This window comes from Scyliorhinus torazame, chromosome 5 (genome assembly GCF_047496885.1).
Source record: "Scyliorhinus torazame isolate Kashiwa2021f chromosome 5, sScyTor2.1, whole genome shotgun sequence".
In the NCBI taxonomy this organism is placed as follows: Eukaryota; Metazoa; Chordata; class Chondrichthyes; order Carcharhiniformes; family Scyliorhinidae; genus Scyliorhinus; species Scyliorhinus torazame.
In genome coordinates this window covers 174,909,814-174,937,722 of record NC_092711.1, presented here as the reverse complement: position 1 = coordinate 174,937,722, position 27,909 = coordinate 174,909,814, and the positions used below count along the sequence as shown (strand labels likewise).

At 47.5% G+C, this 27,909-nt stretch overlaps 2 protein-coding genes and 1 long non-coding RNA gene across 5 annotated transcripts; 2 read left to right on the top strand and 1 right to left on the bottom strand.

Annotated features, from left to right (window-relative positions):
* The first annotated feature begins 42 nt into the window (after positions 1-42).
* LOC140422401 (uncharacterized) lies at positions 43-7,222 on the top strand. The gene is made up of 3 exons (XR_011947428.1): positions 43-178; positions 3,560-3,891; positions 6,740-7,222. It is a non-coding gene; the product is annotated as an uncharacterized lncRNA (long non-coding RNA).
* Positions 6,134-19,217, bottom strand: LOC140422377 (uncharacterized). The gene is made up of 2 exons (XM_072507393.1): positions 19,106-19,217; positions 6,134-12,973 (listed from the first exon to the last, which is right to left on the bottom strand). Exon 2 carries the CDS (start codon positions 12,612-12,614, stop codon positions 11,355-11,357), a length of 1,260 nt encoding a protein of 419 aa, XP_072363494.1. The 5' UTR covers positions 12,615-12,973; positions 19,106-19,217; the 3' UTR covers positions 6,134-11,354.
* Positions 19,218-19,278: 61 nt separating this feature from the next.
* LOC140422391 (uncharacterized) lies at positions 19,279-27,425 on the top strand. Of its 3 annotated transcripts, XM_072507415.1 has the most exons (3): positions 19,279-19,555; positions 20,070-20,254; positions 24,445-27,425. In XM_072507415.1, the coding sequence occupies exon 3, from the start codon at positions 24,784-24,786 to the stop codon at positions 25,540-25,542; it is 759 nt and encodes a 252-aa protein (XP_072363516.1). In that variant the 5' UTR covers positions 19,279-19,555; positions 20,070-20,254; positions 24,445-24,783; the 3' UTR covers positions 25,543-27,425. The 3 variants fall into 3 exon arrangements, with proteins under 3 accessions (XP_072363516.1, XP_072363517.1, XP_072363515.1); XM_072507416.1 differs by lacking the exon at positions 20,070-20,254 and having other exon boundaries at positions 24,456-27,425; XM_072507414.1 differs by lacking the exon at positions 20,070-20,254.
* The last annotated feature ends 484 nt before the right edge of the window (positions 27,426-27,909 follow it).

Below are 27,909 nucleotides of genomic sequence, written 5' to 3'. Positions count from 1 at the left end.
AGGGGAGGATGCGCATGTGTAAAGGGTAGCCCGCCTTCTGACCTTTTACCTGAGGTATTGACCAATGGCAAGAGTTGGAGGACCAGAAGGATGGTCCTCCAGCTAATCAGCTCGGGCTTTGTGTGACTGCTCGATTGAACTTCACAAGGACGCAAACTTCCTCCCGTCTCCAACATCTGTGAGTAAAACATTTTCTTTTCTCCCTCTTTCCATTTCGTTTCTCATTCTCACCTTCAATTGGTCACTTGCAGCAACTGAAGGGAAAGGAAGTGAATCCAGGGAGGGTGCAGACTCTGGAAAGCTTGGCCCAGGTCTCTCTCTCTTAAAGACATTGACATCCTTTGCTCCCTCAGCTTGACACATTTATTTGTCGAGATCTTCTCAGAAGCCCAAATACGACATTCATGAACCCTGCCGCTGCCCAGCTTGTAATATAATTAGGAGCCAATTTAGCTCAGCTGGTTAGTGATGCAGAGCGAGGTCAGACTGGTCCTCCCTCATGATTGTCAGAAGGAGGGCAGCACGGTAGTGCAGTGATTAGCACTGCTGCCTCACGGCACCGAGGTCCCAGGTTTCATCGCGGCTCTGGGTCACTGACCGTGTGGAGTTTGCACATTCTCCCCGTGTTTGTGTGGGTTTCACCCCCACAACCCAAAGATATGCAGGGGAGGTGGATTGGCCAAGCTAAATTGTCCCTAAATTAGAAAAAATGAATTGGGTACTCTAAATTTAAAAAATAAATTGATTGTTGGAAGGATGCCCTCCAGCTTTCTCACCAAAACTTTAGATAGCAGTTTCAAGTCAACATTCAAAAGATAGATTGGCTGATAAGAGATGCGCTCCCTCGATCCTTGTCCGCTTCAGAATCAAACAGACATAAGCCTCAGAAAGAGTCAATGGCAGCATACTTGAGTCAAAGTGATAATACAAACCCACAAATAGTTCCAACAGTAAACCTCAAATCCCCTATAAAACCCACACCCACAGCCATGTGGTCCCAGCGCTTTACCTGGCTGAAGCTCCTCCATGGTCTTTGACATCGCTTCCCTAGAAAGAGTAGCATTAAGAGCCTCATGCTGGCTTTCTGAGGCTTCCGGGAGATTCAAGGAAAATAAATAATGCTCCACACTGCCAATACATCACCAGACTGCTCAGACTTGTATAATCCTGCATAGAAATCCCAAAATTCCTGTTTATTTCCTCCGTCTTCGTGACCCTTTTCCCTTTGCCAAGCCGCACAGAGAAATTCGCTCCAAAGTCGGCCTTTGTATTTGCTCGGGTTACTCCCAAACTCGTACAACTTCTGCCTCGCAATCTTTCAACTTTTCTCAACCTGCTGAGTAAATAGGGAGTCTTGCTACGTTAACCTCCTTCAGCAATAGCTTACTCGGGCCTCCTAAGAATTCTCCTCGGCCTTCGCCAAACAAACCTCCAGACAGCGCTGGTTCTCCAACACCTGCACCTCTTATTTGCAGTGTAAGAAGTATTCATCCACCCGCCCCCCCCCCCCCCCCCCCGCGCCGCCGCCGCCGCCCCCCCCCCCCATGAGTGAAAACATCGCCCAGTGTCTTATTAACCCATGTCCACAAAGTCCTCAGTTCGGCACCAGCCCTTCTCTCTTGGCGAAGTCCATCGCATCCTCGGGCTCCTCAAAGCAATGGTGCCGTGCCTCGTGTGTGATCCACAGGCGAGCCGGATACAGCAGCCCAAACTTCACCTGCTTCTTAAACAGAATCTCTTTGACTTGCCTGTAGCCTGCCCTTCTTCTGGCCACCTCCATGCTCAGGTCCTGGTAGATGCGCATGACACTGTTATTCCAATGGCAGCTCCGCGTGCGCTTAGCCCACTGTCGCACCCGCTCCTTGTCCAGGAACCTGTGAAACCGGGCCACCATCGCTCGGGGGAAGGGGGGCGCCTCTCGCGGCTGCCTCGCCAGCGCCCTGTCCACCTCCACCGGGCGCGGGAAGACATCATCTCCCAACAGCTTCTGGAACATGCCCGCCACATCGCGGCACCGTCTCCCTCAGCCCCCTCCGGGAGACCAACGATTCTCAAATTCTGCTGATGCGACCTATTTTCCAGGTCCTCTACCTTCTCCAGAAGCCTTTTTTGTTGGTCCTTCAGCCTCTCCATCTCCGCTTCCACCACCGTTTTGGTTATCTTCCTGCTCCTCCAGCGCCTTTTCCAACTTCTGGATCGTACGATCCTGGGCATCCAGCCTATGCTCAAGCCCTTGATGTCCTTCTGAATCAGGTCTAAACTGTTCCGCTGCAAAACAGTAAAGCACTCTTGAATGACCTTCAACAGATGCTCCGTCGTTGGCTGGGCTGTCTGCACCGCGGTCCGGACGCCGGCCATATTGTCCTCAGCAGCAGCTTGTACACTGCCCTTGTTTGCCCACTTCTTCAACTGTTTGCGATTCTTTCTGCTTCTTAATTCCATACACCTGTGTCTGGAGTCAGTGCCTGAGTGCCTATGCCTTCCAAACTAGCACTCAAAAGTACAAAAAAGTCAGGGAAAAAGTCCGACTGGATTGAGAAGCCACCAAGTGTGCGACTTACTCCTCCTTAGCCGCCACCGGAACCTCCACCTAACCATTTTTGAACACTAAGGGCAATTTATCATGGTCAATCCTCCTAACCTGCACATCTTTGCAGTGTGGGAGGAAACCGGAGCACCCGTACGAAACCTACGCTGACGCGGGGAGAACGTGCAGATTTCCACAGACAGTGACCGAAGCCGGAATCGAACCTGGGACCCTGGAGATGTGAAGCAACGGTGCTAACCACTGGGCTACCAGGCTGCCCATCTAGAATGCCTGAAAGACGTGCGTTTGGTGAATTGAACATTCTGAATTCTCCTTCTGTGTACCCTAACAGGCGCCGGATGTGGTGACTAGGGGAGTTTCACAGTAACTTCATTGCAGTGTTTTTTTAAAAATATAGATTACCCAATTCATCTTTTAAAATTAAGGGGCAATTTAGCGTGTTCAATCCACCTACCCTGCACAACTGTGGGTTGTGTGGACAAAACCCAGGCAAACACAGAGAGAATGTGCAAACTCCACACGGACAGTGACCCAGATCCAGAATCTAACCTGGGACCTTGGCGCCGTGAGGCCGCAGTGCTAACCCACTGCGCCACTGTGCTGCCCCCGATTATTATTAAGAGGGAGTAGCCTCTCCAACTCTACTTTACCTTTCCATTTCTTTTCTCATTCTGAGGGGACTTTGGTGACTCGCAGTAACTGAAGTGAAAGGAAGTTCGTATGTTGCACACATTTTGAGTTTGGTATTATAGACATATTCCTGTCTGGCAGCCTGCATGGAGATTTTCAGGCCTCTGTCCAGGACAGGAAGCAGTGAGCATGGATCTGTGAATCAGCCTGAAGCAGCACCTTTCGAGATTTGGGAGGATTAGAGAAGATAAATATTACATACTGTAGAGTGAGAATGGAGGGAGAGTGTGTTGGGTGGAAATTTACAGCTTTTGGAGAATGAGAAAGGAAAGAATGTTTTATAGAAACTAGAATTGTCTGTTCTCAACTTGCATCTTACAGGATATTAGATGAAGATTTGCAGAAAAAAACAAACATCACTTCAGGATTTGGAAGAGTCACTTGGTTTATCGGGACCTGAATACGGTACACGTGACAATAAACAAATCCAATCCAATCCGGAGAACCATCACAGCAAAAGACACCTCTGGGGTTAAGGGTTGCCAGTCAGGCAAAGGAACACAATGGCAGTAAACACAGGAATGAAGAATCACATTGGGCTGGTTCCAGGAGAATTGAGTGACAATTTCTGCAACGTAACCATGGAGTGTGATTATTGATCGTGTTAAAGTAAAAGTAAGAAGTCTCACAACACCACGTTAAAAGTCCAACAGGTTTGTTTCGAATCACTAACTTTCAGAGCACAGCTCCTTCCTCAGGTGAATGAAGAGGTGGGTTCCAGAAACATATAGATAGATAAAGTCAATGATGCAAGACGATACTGTTGAATGAGAGTCTTTGCAGGTAATTAAGTCTTTACAGGTCCAGACAGAGCAACTGGAGAGAGGGATAATCACAGGTTAAAGAGGTGTGAATTGTCTCAAGCCAGGAGAGTCGATAGGATTTTGCAACCCAACAATGCAGAATCGCCAAGCAGAAACTTGTAGCTAGGTTCCGCACACATGAGTACAGCCTCAACCAAGACCTTGGATTCATGTCGCATTACATTCACCCCCCACCATCTGGCCTGGGCTTGCGAAATCCTACCAACTGTCCTGGCTTGAGACAATTCACACCTCTTTAACCTGCTCCATCTGGACCTGTAAAGTACATTTATTATTATTTCTAGTCTTTTAATATTGTACTGCAACCATGTTATATATTTTCAGTAATCTCTTATCTCAGAGGGTTGTTAATCTCCGGAATTTGTTTCCCCCAGGGTCCAGTGGAGTCTGGGAGTCATTGAATATATTCAAGAATAAGCTAGACAGAATTATTTGTTTTATCATACGTGCCCAGTCTTTTTTTCAATTAAGGGTCCCTCTCCCTTGGACATGTGCAGTTCCAGACCACCCACCCATCTGGGATAAAGCAGTTTCTCCAGCATGGGAGGATTGTGGGAGCTGCGTCCGCCATTACTTGTCCGGAGCAGTCTCCAACCTCCTGAGACTCGGATGAAAAGTGAGGGGGTGGACATTGACACCAACCTGACACAAAGTATATGTGGGTAGTCACTGGATTTGATTGTGACCCCCCCCCCCCCCTCCCTCCCTCCCTCACCAAAACATAATTTTTTCATGTAAGGTACCCAATTCATGTTTTTTCCAATTAAGGGCCAATTTAGAATGGCCAATCCACCAACCCTGCACATCTTTGGGTTGTGGGGATGAGACCCACACAGACACGGAGAGACTGTGCAAACTCCAAACGCAGTGTCCTGGGGCCGGGATCGAACCTGGGTCCTTGGCGCCGTGAAGTTAGACAGAATTCTGATTGACGAGGGAGTTGAGGGGCACGGGGAACAGGTAGGAAAATGGACTGAAAGTTAAGATGAGGAGCGAATTCTTCACTCCAGGATGTGGTGAAGCTTTGGAATTCTCTGCTCCAGAGGACTGTGGAGCCTCAAGTCATCAAGTATTTTCCAGATCGAGTTGATAGGTTTCGAGATGTTGAAGTCACTAAGGGAAATGGTGCTGAGCTAGATCGGCCATTGAGCTTATTACAGGGTTGAGCAAATTCAATGGGCCAAATGGTCAACTGCAGTGCCTATTTGTACTGGAAGCTCATTGGCGCATTCACACTTGGCTGAGACCATTCAGCTGCTCTCTTTGTGGGAAAGGATTCAGTCAGTCATTCACCCTGCAGACACACCAGTGAGTTCACACTGGGGAGAGACCGTTCACCTGCTTTCGGTGTGGGAATGGATTCACTCAATTATCCAGCCTGCAGAGGCACCAGTGGGTTCACACTGGGGAGAGGCCATTCATCTGCTCTCACTGTGGGAAGGGATTCTGTGAATCATCCACACTGCGGAGGCACCAGCGAGTTCACGCTGGGGAGAAGCCGTTCACCTGCTCTCAGTGTGAGAAGGGATTCTGTGCTTCCTCGAACTTGCTGAGACACCAACATGGTCACAATTGATTACAGGGGTTGGATTCTGTTGTTATTGTTTCTGCTCTCAATTACATCCAGGACTGCATTTTGTTCATTCTGACAGTTGGTCAATGGGGAGGGTCGGAGGGTTTCTTTCTGCTGGACTGGCCTTCACATGACTGATGCTCTTGAGCCTTGTGGCAAATTTCATAAGGATCACAGAGTGAAAGGGTGTTTGGAAGGTAGATGACAGATAGTTCCTGTTTCTGTTTGGAACCCCAATGCATGCAGTTCAGATGAAGATAGGCTATGGTGGTTACATGGTTCTGTCTCAGAAGGAAACTGTCAAGCCATGAGGGGCAAGTTGATAGGGAACATACAATAAAATGTGTAATGAAACACAGGCAATCGCATTTAAGGAATTATCACATATTTACATAAAATATAGATTCCTTTAAGAAACAAAAATCCAACAGGAAAAGTGACGCAACCGTGACTATCAAGAAACATTAAAGATTCCATTAGGTAAAAGGAAGAGGCTCATTGATAGATTACAGATTTATTGCTTCACTGATTTATTGGTACCTTGAAGAATCAATGCAGTATAATTCTTAAATTCAGTATACATACAGGCAGAAATTGTTTCAGATAAAAATATGAGAATTGCTGTACAGCAACTTAATATGTGTCAGAATCTAACACAGTTTCAAGAAAAGTTGCATAAAAGCCCTCGTCATGAATAAAACATTGTTCTACAAATACATCTAGCAATGAAAACGTATCGCAGCCTCAGCAACAGAAACATTTACAAAATGTAGCAAAGCCTTAGCAACAAGCAAGGTTAATGCAGAACGCCTTATCTTCAGAGGATTGGTACACGTGGCGGGAGCATGTAGACATTTAATTAACTTGATAGACATTAATGAATCTTAAGTAAAGACCAATGCCTGGATAACAAATCATGCTCCAAGTGACAGAGTTTTCTGATTAAATCAGGAAGCCTCAGCTGAGAATTTGAAACCAATAAGGGGTTAGACCATTGATAAGAATTTCTTTAAGAATAGTTTCATGACTAAAGTTTGTTCTATATTCATGCTTTAAGAAATTCTGAACCATCTATTGATTTCCTAATATTTTCTTATTTCATAGAATTTCATTTCATAGAATTTACAGTGCAAAAGGAGTCCATTCGGCCCATCGAGTCTGCACCGGCTCTTGGAAAGAGCACCCTGCCCAAGGTCAACACCTTCACCCTATCCCCATAATCCAGTTACCCCACCCAACACTAAGGGCAATTTTGGACACTAAGGGCAATTTATCCTGGCCAATCCACCTAACCTGCACATCTTTGGACTGTGGGAGGAAACCGGAGCACCCGAAGGAAACCCACGCAGACACGGGGAGGATGTGCAGACTCCGCACAGACAGTGACCCAAGCCGGAATCGAACCTGGGACCCTGGAGCGGTGAAGCAACTGTGCTATCCACAATGCTACCGTGTTTCCCCAATGTTTTTGTTTAACTCTCTTTGTTATGTTTTGATGTATTATTTGATCTGAATTTTGAATTATTTTTATGTAAGAGAATTGAGGTGGATAATTAGCAATAAAGTTGTATTTTTGGACACCTCCAATCAACCAGATCTTGGGCTCATTTTTGAAGATAAAATAAGAGATCTTATCACTCATATAGTTGCCAAAATAAGTGTAACCCTGAGGATTGGAAACTTGTTTTAGTATTTACAAAGGAGGATCAAGAAACTCATAAAGAGAAAATAGAATACGAGAGCAAACTGGCTAGAAACATAAAAAAACGATTGGAAAAGTTCCTATAAAATGTGAAAAGGAAAAGATTCGCAAAGACCAATGTGGGTCCATTCCAGGCAGAGACAGAAGAGTTTATGATGGGGAAGAAGGAAATTACAGCGAAACTAAACAATGTGTGTCTGTCTTCACAGAGGAAGATACAGAAATTGTCCTAAAACACTAGAGAACCAAGGGACCAGTGAGCACGAGGAACTGAAAGAGATTAGTATTAGTGAGAAAGTAATACTGGAGAAATTAATGTGGTTGAAAGTTAATAAATCCCCAAAAGCTGATGCTCTCCATCCCAGAGTGTTGAAAGAGGCGGCTGGAGAGATAGTGGATACATTGGTGATCATCTTTCAAAATTCTATAGATTCTGGAATGGTTCCTGCAAATTGGAAGGTAGTAAATGTAACCACACTATTTAAGGAGTGAGAGAGAAAACGGGGAACCACAGACCCATTAGCTTGACATCAGTAGGAGGGAAAATGCTACAATCTATTATATAGGATGTGATAACATACGAATTAGGAGCTGGAGTAGGCCACTTGGCCCCTCGAGCCTGCTCCACCATTTAATAAGTTGATCTGATTGTAACCTCAATTCCACATTCCCCCCGATAACCATTCACCCTCTTGCTTATCAAGAATCTATTCAACTCAGTCTTCAAAATATTCAAAGACTCTGCTTCCACTGCCCTTTGAGGAAGAGAGTTCCAAAGACTCCCAACTCTGAGAGAAAAAAGTTCTCCTCTGCCTTAAATAGGCAAGTTGTTACTTTTAAAGTGACTCCAATTTCTAGATTCTCCCACAAGAGGAAACATCCTTTCCACATCCACCCTGTCAAGGCCCCTCAGGATCTGATACGGTTCAATCAAGTCACCTAAACTCCATCGGACACAAGCCCAGCCCGTCCAATCATTCCTCATAAGACCAGCCTCCAATTCCAGGTACGAGTCCAGTAAACCTTCTCTGAACTGCTTCCAACACATTTACATCCTTCCTTAAATGAGAGCAAGACTATACACAGTGCTCCAGATGTGGACTCATCAATGTCCTGTATAACTGAAGCACAACCTCCCTACTTTTGTATTCAATTCCCTTTTTGTGATTCATGCTCTTGGACACCCAGATCCCTCGGAGTCTCAGAGCTCTACAATCTCTCACTATTCAGATCAGAAACTGTTTTATTCTTCTGGCAACATGGACAATTTCTCATTTTCTCACATTATTCTCCATTTGGCAGATCTTTTCCCACTCACATAACCTACCTCTATCCTTTGTAGTCTCCTTATGTCCTCTTCACAGTTTACTTTCCTACCGATCTTTATACCATTGGAGCATCAGAGCAGGAGTTGGCCATTCAGCCCATCGATCCTGCGCCGCCATTCAATGCGATCATGGCTGATCATCCATTTCGTGGTAGCACACTGGTTAGCACAGTTGCTTCACAGCTCCCGGGTCCCAGGTCCGATTCCCGGCTTGGGTTACTATCTGTGCGGAGTTTGCACTTTCTCCAGGTGTCTGAGTGGGTTTCCTCCCACAGTCCAAAGATGTGCAGGTTAGGTGAATTGGCCATGCTAAAATGCCCTTAATGTCCAAAAAGGTTGGGTGGGGTTACTGGGTTACGGCGATAGGGTGGGGGTGTGGACTTTGATCGGGTGCTCTTTCCAAGGGCCGGTGCAGACTCAATGGGCCAAATGGCCTCCTTCTGCCCTGTAAATACAATGATCCTATGATTCAATGTCTTTTTCCCCACACTATCTCCATATCCATATGGGTTATTGATATTTAGAAATCTGTCAGTTGGGTGGCACGGTTGCCCAGTGGTTAGCACTGTTGCCTCACGGCACCAAGAACCTGAGTTCGATCCTGGCCCCGGGTCACTGTCCATGTGGAGTTTGCACATTCTCCTAGTGCCTTGTGGGTCTCAGATCCACAACCGAACTTGTTGTGCAGCATTGGTGAATTGACCTCGCTCCACTGCCCCTTAATTCGAAAAAAATAATTTATTAAACAAAAAAAAAAAAAATCTGTCAGTCTCTGCTTTATAAACACACTCAGTGACTGAGCTCCCACAGCCCTCTGGGGTAGAGAATTCCAAAGATTCACAACCCCCCGAGTAAAGAAATGTCTCCTCCGAGACCGGTCCCAAGTGACTTCCCCCTTAGTTTGAAATTGTGTCCCCTGGTTCTAGACTCTCCAACCAGGGGAAACCTCTCACCTGCACCCACCCTGTCTATTCCTTTATGGATTTTGTAAGTTTCAATGAAATCCCCTCTCATTCCTTGAAACTCTAGAGAAAATGGGCCTAGTTTCCCCAATCTGCTTTCATAGGACAGTCCTGCCATACCCGGGACAAGTCTGGTCAAACTTTGTTGCTGTTCCTCTGTGGCAATACCTTTCCTAAGTAAAACTGCACACATTACTCCAGCTGTGGTCTAAGCATTTCATAATGATCGATGTCATTGAGGCACGTTGCCTGGTTCTTCTTTGGCACCGGTATGATGGTGGTCTTCTTGAAGCAGGTGGGAACCTCAGAACGGACGAGGGAAAGGTTGAGGATGTCCGCACATGATCTGGGTGCATGGCAGGGACTCCCGTCAGGACCTGTCGCTTTCCGAGGCTTCACTTTCAAGAAGGCCAATCTGACTTTGGAGGCTGTGACGGTGGGCATGGGCGTGTCCAAGGCTGCTGGGGCAGATGACAAAGGTTTGTTGGTTTCCTGCTCGAAATAAGCATAGAATGCATTGCGTTTGTTGGGAAGGAGTGCACTGTTGCTAAAGATTCTACTCGGCTTTGCTTTTTAGCGCATTATGTTGTTTACGCCTTGCCACAATCGATGAGAGTCCATGATTCTCGCTTAGTCTGGACAACTCTTCTGTTGTCTCTTGGTATCCCTGTTGGCTTTGCAGAGGTTGTACCTAGATTTTTTTGTACAGGTCAGGGTTGCCTGACTTGAACGCCTCAGACCAGTCGGGAGTGAATCTCCCGATTAAGCCATGGTTTCTGGTTGGGTAACGTATGTACTACCTTCTTTGGCACACCATCTTCTACACACTTGCTGATGAAGCCTGTGATGGTGCTGGCATACTCGTTTCGGCTAACTGCCGAGTTCTTGAATATGGACCAGTCACGTAGGAGCTCTTTTGCCTCAAACCAGCATTTGCACAACCTTCTTAACCGGATTTTCCCGCTCAAGTTTCTGCTTGTACGCCGAGAGAAGGAGCGCCATCTTGTGGTCCGATTTTCCGAAGTGCGGTCAGGGGATGGATCATCAGGCGCCCTTGATGTTTTTGTGGCAATGGTCAAGGATGTTGGGGCCCCTGTCGGGACAGGAGATGTGTTGGTGGAATTTTGGCAGTACACACTTGAGGTTGGCCTGGTTAAAGTCCCCGGCCACGATGAACAAGGCCGCCAGGTATTCTGTTTCATTGTTATTTATAGCGGTTACAATTCATCAAGCGCCTTCTTCACTTCCGCCTGGGGTGGGATGTAGACCGCCGTGATGATGGCAGAAGTGAACTCCATGGAAGGCAGTATGGATGGCACTTCACAGTCAGGTATTCCAGGTCCAGGGAGCAGTAGTTCCCCAGGGTCGCCACATCCGAGCACCAGGTGTTGACGAGGAGACAAATCCCTCCACCCACTCCAGGTTCAGTCCTGGATGTGATTAACAGCAGGAATAACAGCAGAATCTATCCCATCATCACTTGTGAACCCTTTGGTGTCTCAGCGTGTTGGACGACTGAGTGAATCCCTCCCCACAGTGAGAGCAGGTGAATGGCTTCTTTCCAGTGTGAACTCGCTGATGTCTCCGCAATGTGGATGATGTTTGAAACCTCTTTGTCGCAGTGAGAGGAGCTGAGCGGTCTCTCCTCAGTGTGAATGCACTGGTGTTCCATCAGTACCCAAGAGCTTTGAAACCCACTCCCACAGTCGGAGCATTTAAAAGGGTCTCTCATTGGTGTGAGTGACGTTGTGGCTCAGCAAGTGATGACCGAGTGAATCTTTTCCCAGTCGGCGAGGTGAACGGGCTCTCCCCAGTGTGACCTCGCTGGTGTCTCCGCAAGTTGGATGAGGTACTAAAGCTCTTTGTGCAATGAGAGCAGCTGAACGGTCTCTCCTCAGAGTGAAAGCGCTGGTGGGACATCAGTAGCTGAGAGCTTTTGAAACCCCTCTTGCAGTCAGAGCATTTAAAGGGCCTGCTCTTGGTGTGATTGACATTGTGTTTCAGCAGGTGGGATGAATGAGCAAATCCCTTATCACACACAGTGCAGATGAACGGCTTCTCCCCGGTGTGAACTCTCTGGTGACTCTGCAGGTCGGACAACTGAAAGAATCCCTTCCCACAGTCACAGCAGGTGAATGGCATCTTCCCGGTGTGAACTCGTTCGTGCCTCCGCAGGTGGCCAATGTTAGTGAATCTCTTTTCACACTGAGAGCAGGTGAAAGGCCTCTCTCCAGTGTGAACTCGTTCGTGTTTCCGCAGGTTGCCAATATAATTGAATCTCTTTTCACACTGAGAGCAGGTGAAAGGCCTCTCCCCAGTGTGAATTCGTTCGTGTCTCCGCAGGCTGCCCATTTCAGTGAATCCCTTTTCACACTGAGGGCAGGTGAAAGGCCTCTCTCCAGTGTGAACTCGTTCGTGTGTCCGCAGGCTGCCAATGTTAGTGAATCCCTTTTCACACTGAGAGCAGGTGAAAGGCCTCGCCCCAGTGTGAACTCGTTCGTGTCTCCGCAGGTTGCCAATATAATTGAATCTCTTTTCACACTGAGAGCAGGTGAAAGGCCTCTCCCCAGTGTGAACTCGTTCGTGTTGCCGCAGGCTGCCAATATAATTGAATCTCTTTTCACACTGAGGACAGGTGAAAGGCCTCTCCCCAGTGTGAACTCGTTCGTGTTGCCGCAGGTTGCCAATGTCAGGGAATCCCTTTTCACACTGAGGGCAGGTGAAAGGCCTCTCTCCAGTGTGAACTCGTTTGTGTGTCCGCAGGCTGCTAATGTCAGTGAATCCCTTTTCACACTGAGGGCAGGTGAAAGGCCTCTCTCCAGTGTGAACTCGTTCGTGTTTCCGCAGGTTGCCCATTGCAGTGAATCCCTTTTCACACTGAGAGCAGGTGAAAGGCCTCTCTCCAGTGTGACTGCGTTGATGACTTTCCAGCTCGCACGGGGCTCTGAATCCCTTCCCACAATCCTCACATTTCCATGGTTTCTCCATGGTCCGGGTGATCTTGCGTCTCACCACGTTGGATGATCAGTTGAAGACTCGGCCACACACAGAACACATGTACAGTCTCTCCCTTCTGTGAATGGTGTAGTATTTGTTCAGGCTGTGTCACTGGTTAAAGTTCTTTCCACAGTCAGTGCTCTGTAACAGTCTCACACGGGTGTGTGTGTGTGTCTCAGTGCTTTTCCAGACACACTGATGTTTAAAATCTCTTGAAGCAGACAGAATAGACAAACATTTCTCCTACTAGATTCAAAGGCCAATGATCCCAAGAATTGAGTGACTCAGTCAGTTCTTGACGTGATATTTAGTTTGAGAGCTCGGCCTCAAACTCCTCTTGTTCGAACTTCCTGCAAACAGATTTTACAACAGTAATCATTGTTAGTACAGGATAGAAACTCAGAACAGACAATTCTAGTTTCTATCGAACATTCTTTCCTCTCTCTTTCCCTGAAATGCTCTAAATCTCAATCCCACACACTCTCCCTCCATTCTCACTCTGCTGTAGCTAATATTCCCCCTCCCAATTCTCCTGAAGGTGCCGATTCAGGCTGATTGACAAATCCAAGCTCACTGCTTCCTACCCTGGACAGAGAGACCTATATTCACTTACTTTCCCTCCCAATTTTCCTGAAGGTGCTGATCAACAAATCTAAACTCACTAAAACCTGTACAAGAGTAGAGAATCTCCATATAAATACATTTACTGATTAGAGATAGGGAAATTCTGAGGAAGAACTTTATTTAGTCATGGAGTGGTCATGACAGGGAACTCACTGCCCACAAGCGTTGTGGAAGTCGAGATGATCAATAATTCAAAATAATATATGAAGAAAATAAGCTTTCAGGGGAACAGGGATATCGAGGGGGAATGGCACTGACTGGATTGCTGTACAGAGAGTCGGCATTGACTTGAGTTCCCAAATGGATTCCATAAGTGCTGCAATGACTGTATCACTGGAAATATATAATGTAGGTAGAACTAATAATACATGTATTTCATTACAGAACCATCAATAATATATCTAATACATTCTATATAACACTAGATATATCTCTGTGCAATATAACATTTTTTAAAATTCATTTACGGGATGTGGGAGTCGCTGGTTCAGCCAGCATTTATTGCCCATCCCTAGTTGCCCTTCAGAAGGTGGTGATGAGTTGCCTTCTTGAACCGCTGCAGTCCTTAAGTTGTAGGTACACACCCTGTGCTGTCAGGGAAGGAGTTACAGGATGTCGCCCCAGCAACAATGAAGGAAGGGCGATATATTTCCAAGTCTGTCTGGTGAGTGACTTGGAGGAGAACCTCCAGGTAGTGGGGTTCTCAACTATCTGCTGCTCTTGGCCTTCTAGATAGTAGTGGTTGTGGGTTTGGAAGGTGCTGTCGGAGGAACCTTGGTGAGTTACTGCAGTGTATCTTGTAGATGGTATACACGGCTGCCACTGTTCGTCGGTGGTGGAGTGTTTGAATATTCATGGTATGTGGAGCAGTCAAGCGGGCTGCTTTGTTCTGGATGGTGTAGAGCAGCATGTTGGAGCTGCACTCAACCAGGCAAGTAGTGATTATTCTGTTACATGCCTGACTTGTGCCTTGTAGATGGTGGAGAGGCTTTGGGGGTCAGGAGGTGCGTTAGCCGCTGTAGCCTTTGGCCTGCCCTGGTGGCCACCATATTAATATGGCTAGTCCAGTTCAGTTTCTGATCAATGATAACCCTCAGGATGTTGGTTGTGGAGGATTCACCAATGCTAATGTCAAGGGGCAGTGGTTAGATCCTCCTTGGTAGGAGATGGTCGTTGCCTGGCACTTGTGTAGCACAAATGTGATTTGCCACTTATCAGCCAACATCTGGATACTGTGCAGGACATGCTGCATTTGGACATGGACTGCTTCATTATCTGGAGTCATGAATGGTGCTAAAGATTGTGCAGTCATCCACAAACATCCCCACTTCTGGCCTTATGATGAAAGGTAGGTCATTGATGAAGCAGCTAAAGATGGTTGGGCCTAGGAGTGTGCCCTGAGGAACTCCTGCAGCTGAGATGATTGACCTCCAACCACTACAACCATCTTTTTTTGTGCCAGGTATGACTCCAACCAGCGGAGAGTTTCCCCCGATTCCCACTGACTCCAGTTTAGCTGGGGCTCCTTGATGCCATAGTCGGTCAAATGCTGCCCTGATACCAAGGGCAGTCACTCTCACCTCTGGCATTCACCTCTTTTGTCCATGATTGAACCAAGGCTGGAATGAGGACAGGAGCTGAGTGACCCTGGTGGAACCCAAACTGAGCGTCCGTGAGCAGGTTTTGCTGAGTAAGTACCACTTGATAGCGCTGTTAATGACCCCTTCCATCACTTTGCTGATGGTGGAGAGTATTCCGACAGGAAAGTAATTGGTTTGGTTTGTCCTGTTTACTGTTCCCTTTAATGTCAGCCATCTCCTGGGGAAACCAGCCCTTTAAATGTGAACATTAGGAAAGAGACCATCATTTTAGCCAGACAAATAAATGTGTCAAGCTGAGGGAGCAAAGGATGTCAATGTCTTTCAGAGAGAGAGACCTGGGCCAAGCTTTTCAGAGTCTGCACCCTCCCTGGATTGACTTCCTTTCCCTTCAGTTGCTGCAAGTGACCAATTAAAGGTGAGAATGAGACAAGAAATGGACAGGGGGAGAAAAGAAAGTGTTTTACTCACAGATGTTGGAGACAGGAGGACATTTCAGTCTGTGTGAAGCCCAATCTCCTTTCACATAAAGCCCGCGCTGATTGGAGGACCAGCGTCCTTCCGGTCCTAACTCTATCCATTAGCCAACACCTCACAGGAAGGTCAGGGGCTGGGCTTTCCTCCACACATGCGCAGCTTCCCCTCACCCTTGGACATGCGCAGTACCTGATCACCCGCCCGTGCGGCGGATAGAGCGGGTTCCCCAGCGCGGGAGATTGTGGGAGCTAAGGCCGACACTGTCCAAACTCCTGGGGTGAAAAGTGGAGGAGGCTTGGGCGGTTGTGTGCGAGCTTGGTGTCCGCCCCCGGGCCGATTCGAAAGGCAGGCCGCCTCTGGGAGCTTCCTGGATGGGGTGAAACAGCAACTCGGCGCCCATTGCTCCTGGTCCCTGAGGGAAGGGGAGAAGACCGGTTTCGGAGTACTGAGACCAGTCGTGTTTCAAGTCAGCGGTTGAGCTGCGGAGACGCTGCTTCGGACTGCGAGGTTTACTGTCGGCGGTTTTGAGTTCGCCCAATGGAGGACGAAGGAATGGAGGAAGGATGGCAGCTGGATAGGCTGCTGGAAGCGGCGGGTCGGAACCGGGAGTGGATACCCGATGGGCGGCCCGCGGCCTGGGGTGGGTTGCTGCCGTTCCTGGGGTCTCCGGGGGTTCGGCCCCCCTGGACGCCCTGTGGGCGGTTGGGACTGACTCTGGGACTTTCCTCCCCGTTGTCGACTGTTGCCAACATTGGAGTGACTCTGGCTGCTGCCATTGGAGGACTTTGAGGACATGTTGTTCCTCGTGTAATTTCGGCAAGAGCGCCGGTGCTGTGTTATGGAACTTGCAAAATTAATGGACTTTTTCTGCAGACTTTTTCTATGTATAATGAGGGATTTGCTTTCTTGTTTTCCTTGCTTTTGTTTTATTTAGTAGCCTATAACATTTAACACATTTCGGTCCTCCGGAATGGTATTTAGTAATTGTGGTGGAACGCTGGTTAGTGCAGAACTGCTCTCCCTCCGAATGGTCCTGTGCCCTCGGGCGGGTCCAGGAGAGGGGAACCCTCTCTCCTCCGCCGCGCCCGGGTCTGGCTCTCCGGGGGGTCTGTGCTCTCAGCCAAGGGGGGGCCTTTCCCCCGGGGTGTCGGCGGCAGGGCGGGGCGAACGGGGGTGGGTGAGCAGGGATTAGTGTTCGGTGATGGATTCTACCCCGTTAAACCATTTCTGGGGTAAATTAAGGCCTGGTGCCTGGTGATTGGGTTTTGATATGATACTGTTAAAAAGAATTGAGGCCCTGTGGGTCATATTTGTAACTGGAGCGGCCGTATTGTATCGGGGCCTTGTGCCTCGCGACTGCTTGTCTTTTGTGTTTAGAGTCGTTACCTTGAAACGTGCCTGTGTCGTGTGTTGTACTTTTGGGTTTTATTTCTCTTTTCTTTACTTTATTTTGGAGTGGTCGTATGGTTTCGGGGCCTTGTGCCTCGCGACTGCTTGTGTATGTGTTTGGAGGTTGATGCCTCGATGTAATTGTGCTTTGTGTCTCCTTGTTTCTTTTTACTTTTAAAACAGTCGTTTGGTTTCATGGCCTTGTGCCTTACGACTGTTCGAGTTATGAACCTGTTTGATTGTTACCTGAACTACACGTAGGGCCTGTGCCTTGCGGCTGGTTGTGATAAATGACTGGTTAATTGGTATTTGGAAATGTATCTCGGCCCTGCGCTTTGCAGCTGTTTGTGTTCAATGACTGTTACAACGTTGTCGTGAAATGTAATTGGGCCTGGCGCCTCGCAGCTGTTTTGTGGTCAGTGATCGTTTAATCGTTAATGTGAAGTGTAATTGGGCCTTGTGCCTTGCAGCTGTTTCGTGTTCAGTGACTGTTGAATCGTTAATGTGAAGTGTAATTGGGCCTTGTGCCCTGTAAATGAGTCTGTGTTGAAAATTGTGACGACATTAAAAGAGGTACTCACAGATGTTGGAGACACAGGAGGATGTTTCAGTCTGTGTGAAGCCCAATCTCCTTTCACATAAAGCCCGCGCTGATTGGAGGACCAGCGTCCTTCCGGTCCTAACTCTATCCATTAGCCAACACCTCACAGGAAGGTCAGGGCTGGGCTTTCCTCCACACATGTGCAGCTTCCCCTCACCCTTGGACATGCGCAGTACCTGATCACCCGCCCGTGCGGCGGATAGAGCGGGTTCCCCAGCGTGGGGGATTGTGGGAGCTACGCCGACACTGTCCAAACTCCTGGGGTGAAAAGTGGAGGAGGCTTGGGCGGTTGTGTGCGAGCTTGGTGTCCGCCCCCGGGCCGATTCGAAAGGCAGGCCGCCTCTGGGAGCTTCCTGGATGGGGTGAAACAGCAACTCGGCGCCCATTGCTCCTGGTCCCCGAGGGAAGGGGAGAAGACCGGTTTCGGAGTACTGCGACCACTCGTGTTTCAAGTCAGCGTTTGAGCTGCGGAGACGCTGCTTCGGACTGCGAGGTTTGCTGTCGGCGGGTTTGAGTTCGCCCAATGGAGGACGAAGGAATGGAGGAAGGATGGCAGCTGGATAGGCTGCTGGAAGCGGCGGGTCGGAACCGGGAGTGGATACCCGATGGGCGGCCCGCGGCCTGCAGCCCGGGGTGGGTTGCTGCCGTTCCTGGGGTCTCCGGGGGTTCGGCCCCCCCTGGACGCCCTGTGGGCGGTTGGGACTGACTCTGGGACTTTCCTCCCTGTTGTCGACTGTTGCCAACATTGGAGCGACTCTGGCCGCTGCCATTGGAGGACGTTGAGGACATGTTGTTCCTTGTGAAATTTCGGCTGGAGCGCTGGGGTCATGATGTGGAACGTGCAAAATTAATGGACTCTTTTTTTTATGGACTTTTCTATGAGTACTAAGGGATTTTGTTTTCATGTTTTCTTTGCCTTCGTTTTCTTTAGCAGCCTATGACATTCAACTCATTTTGGGTTTCCTTGAAATGGTAATTAGTAATTGTGGTGGAACGCTAGTTGGTGCGAAACTGCTCTCCCTCCTAATGGTCCCGAGCCTTTGGGCGGGGTCCAGGAGGGAGGAACCCTCTCTCCTCCGCCGCGCCCGGGTCTGGCTCTCCGGTGGTCTGTGCTCTTAGCGAGGAGGGGCCTTTCCCCCGGGGTGTCGGCTGCAGGGCGGGGTGAACGGGGGTGGGTGAGCGGGGATTAGTGTTCGGTGATTGATTCTATCCTGTTAAATCTTTTCTGGGGTGAATTGAGGCCTGGTGCCTGATGATTGGGTTTGATATGACACTGTTAAAATGTATCGAGGCCCTGTGGGTCATACTTGTTTCCGAAGCGGCCGTATTGTATCGGGGCCTTGTGCCTCGCGACTGCTTGTCTTATGTGTTTAGAGGTCGTCACCTCGAAATGTACTTGTGTCTTGTGGTTTTTTTGTTCCTTTTTTCTTTGGAATGGTCGTTTGGTTTCGAGGCCTTGTGCCTCACGACTGTTCGTGTGATGCGACTGTTCGATTGTTACTTGAACTATGTGTAGGGCCTGTGCCTTGTGGCTGGTTGTGATAAGTGACTGGTTAATTGGTATCTGGAAACGTATTTCGGCCCTGTGCCTTGCAGCTATTTGTGTTCAATGACTGTTCCAACGTTATTGTGAAATGTAATTGGGCCTTGTGCCTTGCAGCTGTTTTGTGTAAAGTGACTGTTTAATCATCAATTTGACGTGTGTTTAATCGTCAATTTGAAGTGTAATGAGGCCTGGAGCCTTGTAAATTGGTTTCTGTAATAATTGTGACGACAATAAAAGAGTTACTCACAGATGTTGGAGACAGGAGGAAGGTTCAGTCTGTGACGTCCAAGCTCCATTCACACAAAGCCCGCGCGGATTGCCTTGGAGGACCAGAGTCCTTCCGGTCATCCAACCCTTCCCATTGGTCAACGCCTCAGCAAGAAGGTCAAGGGTGAGCTTTCCCTCGCACATGCGCAATCTCTGCTCTCCCTCAGACATGCTCAGTCCCGGGGTGGGGAGAGGGGAATCACCGAGAGACTTCTTGTTCTGGCCGCAGCCGGTTGCCTGGAAACCTTGTCTCGAGGAGGGGAACAATGAGTGAGGCGGAGGAAAGTTGTTGACCAATGGGAAGAGTTGGTGAACCGGAAGGACTCTTCCACCATCCAATTAGTTTCCCGTTTTCTGAATGCGGAAGCTGGACAATGAGCAAAACTGGGGCCTCACACAGACTGAAAACTTGTTTTTGTCGCCAACATCTGTGAGTAAAACACTTTCTTTTCTCCCCCCTTTCCATTTCTTTTCTCATTCTCACCTTCAATTGGTCACTTGTAGCAACTGAAGGGAAAGGAAGTGAATCCAGGGAGGGCGCAGACTCTGCAAAGCTAGGCCCAGGTCTCTTCTTTCTCTCAAAGACATTGACATCCTTTGCTCCCTCAGCTTCACACATTTATTTGTCTGGCTAAAAGGATGGTCTCTTTCCTAATATTCACAATAAAGGGCTAGTTTCTCCAGGTGATTGGTATTAATTTACTGTCCCCTTAAATGTCAGCAGACAGGCATGTCTTATATGGTACACATCAGATATATTATTTATGGTTCTGCGATAAAGTGCAATCCAGTCATCTCTTCCCTTGGAGGGTTATTAGTCTCTGGATTTCTCTTCCACAGGGACCAGTGGGGTGTGGAGTCATTGAATATATTCACAGATGAGTTGGACAGATTTTTAATAAATTGTTTTGTTTTAAATCATTTTTAAACAATGAATGCAACAGAGTAACAGAAAAAATCGTGGCAAATGGGTACAGAGCGGAACAAGAGATATTGCCAACATACATCTAAGCAACACATTGCAGAATTAATTTGGAACAGGATATTTGAGGGAGCAGAGCCTCGAGATGAAATGCCAGATTAATTGAAGAACCAGTTTACAGGTTAAAGTCGTGAGTGGGGAAAGAGGGTAAGATTATATAACAATTCAGTTTGTAAACCCCAAAATATTACAAGCAGACTAACAGCATAATCAAATTAAAATGAATAACACAACACGGATAACATAGAACTATAGTGCAAAAGGCTATTCGCCCCTTCAAGTCTGCACTGAGTCGCAGAAAAAGCATTTCACTGAGGCCCATTCCCCATCCTATCCTCGTAACCCGTTGCATTGATCATGGTCAACCCACCTAACCTACACATCTTTGATACTAAGGGGCAAATTAGCGTGACCAATCCACTTTCACTGCTCATCTTTGGACAGTGGGAGGAAACCGGAGCACTTGTAGGAAACACACGAGGAGAATATGCAAACTCCACACAGACAGCCACCCAAGGCTGGGATTGAACCTGGGTCCCCGGCGCTGAGGTAGCAGCATTAATCACTGTGCCCTACTCCCGGCCTAAGTTGAATTGAATTCACTCATGGAAAGCCAGGAGGAGCAAGTCAGTCAAATGTAAGAGTCCCATCCTTTACCCAATGCATAAGACTCAGAATGAATCACGGACATTAAAAATTGCATGGAGATGCATTCCATAATCAGCCTATGCTGGTTTTGGATCGAGAGAGAACTGACTGGTCTGCTTCTGTATTGAGCCAGATGAATGTTGGCTCCATCCTAACCCAATCCCTTATGAACCTAAGACGAGAGGCCAATTGATGAAGCCTGATTTTCGGAAGACCATACCCTCCCTTATCTTGGTGATTGGAGCTGAACAAACATTTTGTTCCAGGTAGAGTTATAGATGTTTACAGCATGGAACCAGGCCCTTCGGCCCAGCTTGTCCATGCCGCCCAGTTTCTATCACTAAGCTAGTCCCACTTGCCAGCATTTGGCCCATATCCCTCTATACCCACCCTGCCCATGTAACTATCTAACTGCTTTTTAAAGGACAAATTTGTACCTGCCTCTACACTGCCTCTGGCAGCCCATTCCAGAAGTTCACCACCCTCTGTGTGAAGAATTTTCCCCTTTGGTCTCTTTTGTATCTCCTCTCACCTTAAACCTATGCCCTCTAGTTCTAGACTCCTCTACCTTGGGGGAAAAAATGTTGGCTATCTTCCTTATCTATGCTCCTCATTATTTTATAGACCTCTATAAGATCACACCAAACCTCCTACACTCCAGGGAAAAAAGTCCCAGCCTCTCCTTATAACTCAGACCATCAAGTCCTCGCAGCATCCTGGTAAATTTCTTTGCACTCTTTCGTGTTTAACATTATTCTTTCTATAATAAGGTGACCAGAACTGAACACAGTATTCCATGTCCGGTCTTACCAATGTCTTGTCCAATTTCAATAAGACATCCCGACTCCGGTATTCAATATTCTAACCAATAAAACTGAGCATACTGAATACCTTCTTCACCACCCTGTCCACCTGCGACTCCACCTTCAAGGAGCTATGAACCTGTACTCCTAGATCTCTTTGTTCTGTAACTCTCCCCAACTCCCTACCATTAACTGAGTAGGTCCTGCCCTGATTTGATTAATTTCCCTAACAACTCTGGTTGACAGTAGTATAGGCAGCATCTGCAGAGGGTACAACAGTCTGGGCAACACATTTTAATGAAGGGGATCCTCCCTCACCATGAAATCGGAAGAGCCGACCACCGGGCAAGGTCCCACCTAATAGTCACCATCAGCTGTGGAAAGTTGGCCCCATAAAGCCGTCATTGATCGGTTTGGGCTGGTTTAGCTCAGTGGGCTAGACAGCTGGTTTGACATAGACATAGACCAAACAGTGCAGAAGGAGGCCATTCAGCCCATTGAGTCTGCACCGACCCACTTAAGCCCTCACTTCCACCCTATCCCCGTAACTCAATAACCCCTCCTAACCTTTTTGGTCACGAAGGGCAATGTATCATGGCTAATCCACCTAACCGGCACGTCTTTGGACTGTGGGAGTAAATTGGAGCACCCGAGGAAACCCAAGCAGACACGGGGAGAACGTGCAGACTCAGCACAGACAATGTCCCAGCGGGGAATCGAACCTGGGACCCTGGCGCTGTGAAGCCACAGTGTTATCCACTTGTGCCACCATGCTGCCCCTAGGCTGCAGAACGAAGGTCCTTTGTCAAACAGGCCAAGTATTTGCTCGGCTTATTCCCAAACTCGTACAACTTCGATCTCACTAACTTTCAACTTTTCTCGGCTTGCTGAGTAAATAGGGAGTTCAAAGCCACTCTTGCTGCGTTAACCTCCTTCAGCAGTAGCTTACTCGGGCCCTCCATATGATTCTCTTCCACCATCGCCAAACAAGCCTCCAGAGGCTGCTGGTTCTCCAGCATCCTGCACCTTTTATTAGCAGTGTAAGAAATGATCAGCCCCCGAGCATAAACCGTAAATGTCTCCAACAAAATGGAGAAGGAAATACAAGGAGTCGAGTTAACCAAAATGAAGAACTCAAACTCGTCCCGAAAGTGCATAATAAATGAACTCAGGGAGGCTCCAAACCTCCACATTCTCGACCTGGGGGTGAGCCCTCGAGCAAAAACTCCAGGGGAAGGTCTGCGATTACGATGATCCCTGTGGTGCAAGTGGACACCAGGTGTAGGATCGTCCTCGGCACAAAAAAGGTTGTCGATTCTAGTCTGACATTGCTGGGGGCTAGAAAGAAGGTAAAATCTCTGCTCCTCGGGTACAAAGTTCTCTAACCATCCACATAGCCCACCTTCTCATGGTTATGATCCCGGACCAGACCCCAACAGTGGCTCGGATACTGGGCACAAACCCCAATATTTTATTTGTGTTTTGTCAGACTGTGAGGAAAGGATACCTCACTCCAGGAGTGATTTCACACAAAATGGGGCCATGCTATGTGAAAACAAACTTTATTATTGACACAATATTCAAATATATAACATCACACCAGAAAACAGCTGACAATTAGCCCTTAAACAATGCTAATCAATACAGTGAATACAGTAACCCTTAACTGCTACCTTTATTCCCACTCAAACAGCAAAAACACATCTCAGCTCTCAATCCACCGTTAAACACAGTTAGCCCTCAGCAATACCTGCTTTACACAGATGTTCTTTGAGAAAGAGAGATCTTGTGTCACCGCTTTAAAGACAAGATCTCAAACCTGTCAGAACCATGAAGAAACTTGGGAAGCTGTTTCAGCTTGTTTCAGCTCACCTTCTAACGACACTCTTCTGAACTGCTTGGAAAGAAACTGCTCATCTAGCGACAGACATATATTTTCAATTGAACTGAGATGCTTGACCTCTGCTCACATCTTGAACTAATTCTCAACTAAAAGACTGCTTTGCTGCAAAAAGCCTAAAACCGTGGCTCCTCCCAGTACTGATACCATCTTACCAAGCTGCAATCTAATTAACTCCACAGGGAATCCCCTTCATCCAAACAACATTCCATTAGCCCACACTTTTTATGATGCTTTAATTACACCTCTGGCTGCAAAACTTAGTTGTCCTTCAAAATAAATAAATTTAGAGTACCCAATTCTTTTTTTCCAATTAAGGGGCAATTTAGCGTGGCCAATTCACCGACCCTGCACATCGTTTTACATTGTGGGGGTGAGACCCACGCTGGCCTAGGGAGAATGTGCAGACTCCACATGGACAGTGACCCGGGGCTGGCATCAAACCCAGGTCCTCGGCACTGAGGGGCAGCAGTTCTAACCACTGCGCCACCGTGCTGCCCCGGCAATGAATTTAAAGACAATGTGGTGAAACTTTGGGATTCTCTACCCCAGAGGACTGTGGAGCCTCAGCATCAAGTATTTTTAGACCGAGAGTGATAGGTGTCTCGATATTGAAGATATCGAGGGATATGGGGGATAGTGTGGAAAAATGGTGCTGAGGTCAATCGGCCAATGATCCCATTGAATGGTCGAGTCGGCTTGATGGGCTGAATGGCCGACTGCAGCTCCTATTTGTTATGATCTGTGACCTGGACAGGAAGCAGTGAGCAGGGATCTGTCAATCAGCCTGAATCAGCACCTTCAGGAGAATTGGGAGGGTGAATATTAGAGACAGCAGAGTGAGAATGGAGGGAGAGTGTGTGGGATGGAGATTTACAGCTTTTGGGGAACGAGAGAGAAAAGAATGTTCCAGAGAAATTAAAATAATCTGTTCTGAATTTCTGTCCTGTACTGACTCTGATGTCTTTTGTAAACTCCTTTTACAGGATGTTAAAAGGAGAGGATTTACAGACAGAAATCTCAAACATCACGTCTGGATCTGACAGAGTCACTCGGTTCATCGATCATTAAAACTAGGAGAAATGTTTGCCAGACCTGTTGACTTCAACAAAGTTTAACCATCAGTGTGACTGGAAAAGCCCCGAGACACACACGCCCGAGTGAGAGTGTTCCAGAGCACTGACTGTGGAAAGAGCTTTAACCAGTTACATAATCTGAAAAACCATTGCACCATTCACAGCGGGGCGAGACCGTACACGTGTTCTGTGTGTGGACGAGGCTTCAACTGATTGTCCAACCTGGAGAGACACGAGGAGACCCAAAACATGGAGAAACCGTGGAAATGTGGGGACTGTGGGAAGGGATACAGAGTCCCATCTGTGCTGGAAATTCACCGACGCAGTCACACTGGGGAAAGACCATTCATCTGCTCTCCGTGTGGGAAGGGGTTTAGTCAATTATCCCACCTGAAGTCACACCAACGAATTCACACTCGGGAGAGGCCGTTCACCTGCTCTCAGTGTGGGATGGGATTCACTACGTTATTCAGCCTGAAGTCGCACCAGCGAATTCACACTGGGGAGAGGCCGTTCACCTGCTCTCAGTGTGAGAAGGGATTCACTACGTTATTCAGCCTGAAGTCGCACCAGCGAGTTCACACTGGGGAGAGGCCGTTCACCTGCTCTCAGTGTGAGAAGGGATTCACTACGTTATTCAGCCTGAAGTCACACCAGCGAATTCACACTGGGGAGAGACCATTCACTTGCTCTCATTATGGGAAGGGATTTACTGACTCAAGCAGCCTGCAGAGACACCAGCGAGTTCACACTGGGGAGAGACCATTCACTTGCTCTCATTGTGGGAAGGGATTCACTGACTCAAGCAGCCTGCAGAGACACCAGCGAGTTCACACTGGGGAGAGACCATTCACCTGCTCTCAGTGTGGGAACGGATTCACTCAGTCAAGCAGCCTGCAGAAACATCAGCGAGTTCACACTGGGGAGAAGCCGTTCACCTGCTCTCAGTGTGGGAAGGGATTCTATGTTTCCTCGTCCCTGCTGAGACACCAACAAGTTCACAATTGATTAGTGATGGATTCTGCTGTTATTGTTTCTGCTTCAATTACATCCAGGACTGCATTTCGTTCTCTCTTCTCTTTCTCTCTCTCAGGGATTCTGAGACAGGAAAAGTGATGCAACCTGTGGCTAACAAGAAAAGTTAAAGATTCCATTAGATCAAAGGAAGAGGCTCATAAAGTGGCCAAAATAGTAGTGAGTCTGAGGATTGGGAACTTGTTTTAGAATTCATCAAAGAAGGACCAAGGAACTGATGAAGAGAAAATAGAATGAGAGCAAACTGGCGAGAAACATAAAAACCGACAGGAAAAGCTCCTATAGGAATGTGAAAAGGAAAAGATTAGCAAAGACCAATGTGGGTCCATTCCAGGCAGACAGGAGAGTTTATAATGGGGAATAAGGAAATGGCAGAGAAACTAAACAATGTGTGCCTGTCTTCACAGAGGAAGATACGGAAATTGTCCTAAAAACACTGGAGAACAAGGGACTAGTGTGCAGGAGGAACTGAAAGAGATTGGCACCACAGGGAACACAGTCCATTCCAATGAGAAATGTGGCAGATTTGCCGGATTCACGATTGACACTCAGGAGGCTGACAAGCTGCAGCTGCACAAACACACTTCACTCCCCACCACCATCCCAGCCAACAAGATGGCAGTGAGGAGAGTGGCACTCCGCTTTACGACACCGAGCTTGAGACCCTGCTGGACGCCATGGAGGAGAGGCGGGCAACCCAGTACCGCGGCCCGGGAAGGAGGCTGCCAGCTGCCACCATTCATCGTGCCTGGGTGCAGGTGGCAAAGGCAGTAACCTCCGTGAGCAACACCGTCCAGACAGGCCAACAGTGCTGTAAAAAACTGTACAACCTCCTCGGGGTGAGTGGCAGCACTGTGCCTCTGGCACCAAACCCGTCCCATGCTGTTCCTTGGCTCCACCCAAACAGATTTCACATTTTGTATTCCTGATCTGAGATCCTCCCTTATTAATGTACTGATGCCGTCCCTTATCAGTGCAACACCACCTCCTTTTCCTTTTTGCCTGCATCATCAGCAAACTTAAATGACCATATCTTCAGTCCCATCATCCAAGTCATTGATATAAATTGTAAAAGATTGACTCCCCAGCACTGATCCCTGTGACACACCACTCGTTACATCTTGCCAACCAAATAATGACCTATTTATGGTTAGTCTCAGTTTTCTGGTAGCTCGCCAATCTTTCACTGTGAAAGACTGTTCTGGAGTTAAAGGCTGCCAGATTGGGAAAAGAAAAGAACTGAACCCTCAGGAATCACTTTGGACTGATACTTTTAAGGTGTAGGTTTCCTACAAAAATAATATTTAGTTAATGTTGCTTCTAGTTTGTTTGTTGCAGTAAAGTTATAAAACCTTATGTCCTGTCATGTGGTCCTTTAATTTGTTGACTGGGGATTTGATTTTTGTTTTGAAGTTACTGATCTTTAAAGAGATCCCAATCCACAAGTTTTGTCTCCCATTTGAGCCTCGGGCACCTTTCTGTCTCGTTATTGATCGTGTCAATGACAGCCAGGCAACTGAGCTGAGGGCTGAATTTAGCTGAGAAGAACAGGGCCTGTGCCCCAGTTGGGAATCTGCCATGGGTGTCACACTAATAGAGGACTGACTGGGAAATCAAGGGATGGGGATGATCAGGGCTGATGGTGTCTTGAACCCAGGGTTCAGTGCATGTGTCCAAAGTGGGGAGTCACAGGAACAGGCTACAGAGGAACCAAAGAGAAACATTTGGGTCCTGAATATTGTAAACATCCTTTCATGGTTACTCTTTACTCTGGTTGTCTTTGATCCACAAGTAATGTTCCGATATTATTTAAAACCATGTTCTATTTCATTAATAAACTTGGTTCATTGAAAATATTTGATTTTTGGTGGTATTTTTCTGCTTAACTTCATTCACTTTGGGGAAAGTGGGTGAAAGAGGTTGACAGGCTCTTTAACTGAAAGTGAGTCTCTCTTAAGCTAATTGCAAAGGAGCCAGAGGGTGAGAGGAGATTTTATTTTTATTTTGACACAATGTTTGAAAATGTGGTTCAGAGAGTCAATCGGGATTGACTAATTTATAGAGTCTTTTTCAGGAAGTAACAAGGGATGTCAATAAAGGGGAACCTGTTTATCTAGGTTTCCAGAAAATATTCCCCAGGATGTCACATCAAAGGTTATTACACATATTAAGAGCTAAGGATGGGGGGGGTGGGGGGGGGCAACATATCAGCATGGTTAGAAGGTTGGTTAGCTAACAGGAAGCAGAGAGTAGGTATAAATGGGTTACGTTTGGGTTGGTAAGATGCAACAAGTGGAATGTCACAAGGATCAGTGCTGGGCCCTCAACGATTTTACAATC